Source organism: Sylvia atricapilla, chromosome 23 (genome assembly GCF_009819655.1).
Source record: "Sylvia atricapilla isolate bSylAtr1 chromosome 23, bSylAtr1.pri, whole genome shotgun sequence".
Taxonomy (NCBI): domain Eukaryota; kingdom Metazoa; phylum Chordata; class Aves; order Passeriformes; family Sylviidae; genus Sylvia; species Sylvia atricapilla.
Genome location: NC_089162.1, coordinates 1,748,811 through 1,755,720, shown reverse-complemented (window position 1 = coordinate 1,755,720; position 6,910 = coordinate 1,748,811). Strand labels below are relative to the sequence as shown.

Genomic DNA, 6,910 nt, shown 5'->3' with positions numbered 1-6,910 from the left:
CGCAAAGCACCGCCCCATAGCGTGACCCCAAAGCATCTCCCTCACGAGTCTGCCCCCCTCCATGCCGCCCGAAAACTCCCTCAAAGTCTCTTTCTGTAGCATCCCCCCCACCCCTCCCTGTAGCATCTCCCTATAGCGTCCTCCCCAAAAGTCCCCCAAAGCCCTCCCCTGTACCATCTCCCCATAACGCGTCTCCCCCAGAGCATCTCCCTCCCTCTGGCACAGGATGCTTTGAGGCGTCGACCCCTTTTGGGGTCCAGGAGATCCCCGGGGGGTGAGCGGTGGTTTACTGGGATGATGAGTTTGGCAGGTCTCGGGAGGGGGGTGGGAAATGGCTCCGGGCATCCTGCCTCACATCCCGCTGCCCTATTCAGCGATGCCCGGAGAACTAGCTCTAATTGGCATGAAGCTGGAACGAAGCCTGAATGCCACCGGGCTTCGATTTAGAGCCTGGGAAGAGGGGGGGGGAAAAAACCACAAAAAAAACAAAAAACAAAGCGGGGGCAGCTCCTTTAGGGTGGGGGTCCAGCTTTGCAAAATACCCCTTCTGAAGAAAAGCCCAAATGGGGTGTTCAGAGCCCAAAATCCCATTGGATTGTCCGCGGAGGGGATGGCAAACCTCGGTTGGGATCCATGGGGTGATGCGCCCCATCCCAAGCGTGTCCCGAGGACTGAGAAAACATGGAACTGGGGGGTCTGTAACCGGGGAAAAATTGCAAATCTGAGTGGTTTCTCCTCAAATAAATGTCAGCTCGAGGACGCCGAGGAGGCGAAAGCCACCAGGACACAGGGCTCCATTGAGAAAGGAAAGAACAAAAAAAAAAAAAAAAAAAAAAAAAAAAAAAAAAAAAAAAAAGGAAAAAAAAATAAATTAGCCGGGCGAAGCGCCAAGCCGGGAGCTCCGAGGGACGTGCCCAGAGTGGGGAAGCGGAGCAATTCGGGGGGCGAGCCTGCCCGAAATGTGGGGAGCGCCGGCTGCCCCGCGGGGCCACCCCGCTCCCCCCTGCCTGCTGCCCGTGACCTGCCTTCTGGCGCTGCATGCAGGTAGGGAGTTTTCTCTTTTTTTTTTTTTTTTTTCCACGGTTTTCCTGGTTTTTCCATGGCTTTTGGGGGTATCCAGATGGAGGATGAAGGCCGGGGGGGTGATGAGGGCGGTGGTAACCTATGCAGGGGTTAGAGGGAGGGTTGTTGCGTTGTCGAGAGTACCCTCCGCTTGGGAGCTGGGAAAAAGGGGGTAAAATTGGAAACGAAAACTGGGGAAAACACTTTACTGGAGCCAAGCAGCTCCTGATGTGGGGGAGGATTTGGCACCGCCCCCACCCTGAGCTTCTCCCCCGTTTTTTTTTTCTTTCATGAACCCCATTTTTTTCATAATTTTTTAGCATCTCCAAATATTTTCTCTTACCTATTCTTCAGCTTGCCTTAAAAAGTCATTTTTCACCCCATTTCTAGGCTTGCCTCATCCCACTGCAACCCTGGGTTTCTCCATAATTTATTCTCTAAATTCTCATATTTTGGAATTTAATGAGCCCCAAACCACCCCATCCCAGGTCTGGCAACATAAAAATTCACTTTTAACAATTTTGTTCCGTTTTACCGAAGTTTGCACACAAAAGCAGCCCTGGGGAGGCCTTATATCCCTTCAGATGAGGAGGATGGATGAAAAACAAAACCAAATGGCTTTGATTTAGACCCTAAAAACAGCCAGGGCTACAGCAAGGACACCCCCAAAAAAACCAGCAGGGCTTTTTTTTTAAAAAAAAAATAGGCATTTGTGCCACAAAACAGTGTAAAAATGAGGATTTTTGGTGGGCTTTTTTCAACAAAAGCCATTGAAAAGGGCTGGGAGATCTCCATCTGAGGACGCTGTAGGAAAACAGAACGTTTCCTGATTTATTAATGAACCCCTAAATTTTTTTTCCTCCGGAGTAGAGAAAAAATTAGGAATAGGGTTAAAGAAAAGGAAGAACGAGTTAAAGAGCGGCGATTTGGCAGTGCACAGGGAGGGGGCAAGGACGTATTGAAGGCCACATCCCCATGCCATGCCTCAGCCTTCCCTGTGGAGTGAGGGTTCCCCTAAACTTGGCGAGTCGGGACATGTTTGTGGGGCCGAGCGCGGCGCTGCCGGGGAGGACGGACGGACGGATGCTGCATACCAATAGGTCCCATGACTTTTCGGGCTTGTTTAAGGCCTTTCTTGCTCCTGCTTCACTCTGCCCAGCTGCTTTTCCAACTCTCCCCTCCTCTTCAATATGGGGTTTGTTTGCTGTCGATGACGGGATCCGTATGAGGGGCTCGCGGATGGGACCTCTGGGATGTCAGGAGGGGGATGCTAAGGTATTTTGGGGAGGGAGAAGGTTTTAGGGAGTCCTCTCCTCCAGAAAATCATGTTTTTACATTTTTTCCCTGCCTTTCTTGGCTTAAAACCAGCGATGAGGAGCAATGCACGTGCACAGACTCCCGTGATGCAGTTTTGCATCTGAGGGGGCTTTGTCTGGACAGGAGCATCCAATGGAGATGGAGGTGGGATACAAAATCCTTCCCCCTCACCATTTTTGGGGGAATTAAGGTATCATTACAAAGCATTGCACTGATCCAAGCACTGGCATGTCTCACTCCCCAGAAGCTTTTGCAGGGCAGTGACACAACTTTGCCAAGGGTTGCCTCCCACCCTCTGCATTTTTATGACTGTGTGCATTTTTGCAAAGAGTTGCACGGACCTGGCTGCAGGAGCACTCCCCCTGCATTTTGGGGGGTGACAGATTAATTTCTGCAATGAGTTGCATTGACCCAGGTGCAGGAGAGCTCCTGCCCAACCCCTGCACATTTTGGGGGCACAACATGCATTTTTGCAGAACTTAGCAAGAGGAAGTGTGCCATCCACACCTCCTCCTTGCATTTTTGGGGTGATGCATGCATTTTTGCAAAGAGTTGGTTACATTGGCATGGCTGCAGGAGCGCTACCACCCCCAGTGCAGCTTTGGGGGGTGACAACGCATCTTCACAGGGGGTTGCATTGACCAAAGCTAATTTAGGGGTGATTCCTTGATTTTTACAACGTGTTGCATTGATCTGAGTGCAGGAAGGCTCCTACCCCATCATGCACTTTTGGAGTCATGCATGCATCTTTGCAAAGGTTGAGGAACCAAGCTGGGCAGCTTGAGGGTGCTCAGCACAGCTCTAGCTTGGGGGTTCCCTGCTGTTTCCATGCTCGGCACCCCACTGTCTCTCCCCGCACCCCAAGGTCTGCTGGCAGGGGTGAACATCACCAGCCCCACGCCGCTGGTCCGTGGCACGGCGGGCAAGGCGGCGCTGCTGTCGGTGCGCTACGCCAGTGCCAGTGCGGACAAGCCCGTGGTCAAGTGGCAGCTGAAGAGGGACAAACCCGTCACCGTCGTCCAGTCCATCGGCACCGAGATCATCGGCAACCTCCGGCCCGATTACCGAGACCGCATCCGGGTGCTGGAGAACGGCTCGCTGCTCATCAGCCCCCTGCAGCTGGCTGATGAAGGCGCCTATGAGGTGGAGGTGTCCATCACTGATGATACTTTCACCGGCGAGAAGACCATCAACCTCACTGTGGACAGTAAGGGCAAAAAGGAAATCCAGTGGAGACGGGGTTATCCATGGGATGTCTTCTCTGAGTGCATACTGGGAGGGCTTTGTAGAACTGGGAGGTGGTTTTGAGGGTTTCAACCACCCTATGTAGCAAAGTTGGTGGGGTTTTGATGTCTCTCTTCCTGTCCCCTGAGTCCATCTGTCCCCTGAGACATGGTATCACTGTGGTTCCTCTACTTGCCCACAGTTCCCATCTCAAAGCCACAAGTGCTGGTGGCCTCCTCAACGGTGCTGGAGCTCAGTGAGTTCTTCACCCTCAACTGCTCACACGAGAATGGCACCAAGCCCACCTACACCTGGCTGAAGGATGGGCGGCCACTGAGCAACGACTCCCGCCTGCTCCTCTCCCCTGACCAGAAGATCCTCACCATCACCCGTGTTCTCATGGCTGACGATGATGTCTACAGCTGCCTGGTGGAGAACCCCATCAGCCATGGCCGCAGTATCCCTGTGAAGCTCACTGTTTACCGTAAGCCACCTCTTCTCCTCTCCTTTACTCCAGATTTGGCCATCCCTTGTAGATGCTTTCAGCTAAAATTCTGGGGGGGTTGGCCCCCCTCATTCCTCTCCCGCAGGCCGGAGCTCTCTGTACATCATCCTGTCCACAGGTGGCATCTTTCTTCTTGTCACCCTGGTGACAGTTTGTGCCTGCTGGAAACCCTCCAAGAAGTATGTTTGGGAATAACATGGGAGACAAAGGGGATTGTCCCATCTTGTCCCATTCTGTCTTGTCCCATTCAATTTTGTACCATTTTAGCTCTTCCTATCCTATCTTCTTCTGTCCCATACCATCCTATCTCATCTCATCTTGACATATCATACCCCATGCCATGCCATGCCACGTCATGTCATGTCACGTCACGTCACGTCACATCACGTCACGTCACGCCATCCCATCCCATCCCATCCCATCCCATCCCATCCCATCCCATCCCATCCCATCCCATCCCATCCCAATCCATCTGTTCTGCTCTGTTCTGTTCCATTCCATTCCATTCCATTCCATTCCATTCCATACCACATCATCTCATCCCATTTCATCTTGTCCCATCCCAATCCATCTCTCTTATTCTATTCTATTCTATTCTGTTCTGTTCTGTTCTGTTCTGTTCCGTTCCGTTCCGTTCCGTTCCGTTCCATTCCGTTCCATTCCGTTCTATTCTACCACATCATCTCATCCCATTCCATCTTGTCCCATCTCTCCCTCCCTGCCACAGGCAGTTCTCCCATTGCCCCTAACACAACGCCAGTGCTGCCCCATCCCGTATCCCTTTCCAGGGAGAAGCGACAAGCGGAGACACAACCAAGCTCTGACTACGCTGAGCAGGATGAGGAGCGCCTGAAGCACGAGGGTGAGTGCCGGCCCCAGCGTGTTGGCGGCGGGCTGGGGGAACACCAATGCTCCTGGCATGGTGAACAGCAGCACCTTGCTTCCACACAGCTGAAGGCATCCCACGGAGCGGCGAGCACGAGCGCAAGAACCCAGTGGCTTTGTACATCCTCAAAGATAAGGTGAGACCCAGTAGCAGCAGTAGCACACCGGCAGTGTCCCAGCACGGGGTCTCGCACATGTCCCATGGTCTCCTGCTCTTGGCTTTCGGCAGGACTCGCCAGAGGCGGAGGAGGATTCACTGCCTGAGCCCCGCGGCACAGTTGAACCAGGCTACACCAGCTCGCCAGTACCAGCAGCCGGACGCTCGCCAGGACCAGTGGGGCGTTCCACTCGCCGTTACCATCGCTCGCCAGCCCGCTCACCCGCCTCGACGCGGACCCACAGGTCACCACCGGGCTCGCCGGCGCGTTCCCGCGGCGCTCCGCGGCTGCTGCGGACTGCCGGCGTCCACGTCATTCGGGAGCAGGAGGAGGCCAACGCCGTGGAGATCAGCGCCTGAGCAGGGAGGACTGTGCGCGCTTTGGTGGCAGCGTGCAAGCGAGCAGGGACACCAGCACGGCCACACTTCTGCCACCGAGCAAACGGGGACACCGGCACAGCCCTGCTCCCACCACTGGGTGTCATTCTGCTCGGCGTAAAGTCACTAATTTCCTATTGATCCCGCCCAGAGCTCCCCTCTTCCGTCCCCCATCTTCCTGGGGCATCGCTTTAATGGCTTTCTCGCCGGGACGAGTGTGCAGGGAGCGTGCAGAAAGCACACACATGTGCAGAAAGAACATGCAATCATTGCACGGAGAGAGTGTGTCAGAAGGTGTGCACGGAGCATGCAGAGAGAGCGTTGAGCACTGCACAGAGAAAGCATGCAGGAGGGCACACGGACTGTGCACATAGGGTGCATGGGGACAGGGTGTGCAGCAAGTGTGCACACAGTGTGCAAGGAGGATGCACAGAGCATGCAAGAGAACATGTGGAGCCCACGGAGAGAACACACATGGAGTGTGCAGCTAAGATGGCACAGTGTGCACACAGCGTGCGTATGGAGTGTGCAGAGCGTCCACTGAGCCTGCATGGTCCTTGTGAGTGTGCCAGCACTGCAGGTGTGTTCCAAGTGTGCACAGAGTGTGCAGAGAGAGTCCATGCAGAGAGCACCTGTGTAGAGTGTGCACGGAGCATGTGGAGTGAACACGCACACAGCGTTTGCGTGGGACATGCACACAGCCTGTGGTGAGTGTGCAAAGAGCGTGAGCAAAGAGAGTGTGTGCAATGCTTGCACAAAGCACTCACAGAGCGTGCACGGTGTGTGTGGAAAGAGTGTGCACAAAGCGAGCAGCTGAGTGTGCTCAGAGTGCGTAAGAGCGAGCCTGCAGTGCTGGCACAGGGCATGCGTGGAGCCTGCAGTGAGTGTGCAAAGGTGCATGTGCTGTGCCTGCACAGAGTGTGTGTGGTGCACGTGGAGAGAGCGAGCACAAAGCAGCTGAGCATGCTTGGGGCGTGCACATGCACACGGGGAGCACACACACTGCACGCCCAGCAACCATGTGTTGCACGTGTGTGTGTAAGAGCACGGTGCCCATGCGCTGTGGCACAGGCCCCCATGCATGGAGCAGGACATGCACTGGCACACAAGCACGCCCAAGGGTGCAACATGCATCAGGCGGTATAAACAGGGGGCTCCCTCCTGCCCCCCAGCTCCCCAGCTGCAATGTCCCCTAAACATGGGCTGGAAGCCCTGGCCCAAGCATTGCCCCTTTGCCACGGTAGGATTTTCTGTGAAAATCCCCCGGTTTGGGGGGCACACAATGCTTATCTCCCCAAGACTTCATGGGAAATAGGTTTAGGATGAAAAGCAGAGAGCAGCCGGCCAAGTGAGCCGGGCCCTGGGGCACCCAGGGTGAGTGC

General features: G+C 54.6%; 1 protein-coding gene across 1 annotated transcript; it reads left to right on the top strand.

Moving 5' to 3' along the window:
- The first annotated feature begins 599 nt into the window (after positions 1-599).
- On the top strand, positions 600-5,846 carry HEPACAM (hepatic and glial cell adhesion molecule). The gene is made up of 7 exons (XM_066334812.1): positions 600-1,044; positions 3,245-3,586; positions 3,806-4,087; positions 4,194-4,287; positions 4,897-4,970; positions 5,060-5,130; positions 5,223-5,846. The coding sequence occupies exons 1-7, from the start codon at positions 960-962 to the stop codon at positions 5,508-5,510; spliced, it is 1,236 nt and encodes a 411-aa protein (XP_066190909.1). The 5' UTR covers positions 600-959; the 3' UTR covers positions 5,511-5,846.
- The last annotated feature ends 1,064 nt before the right edge of the window (positions 5,847-6,910 follow it).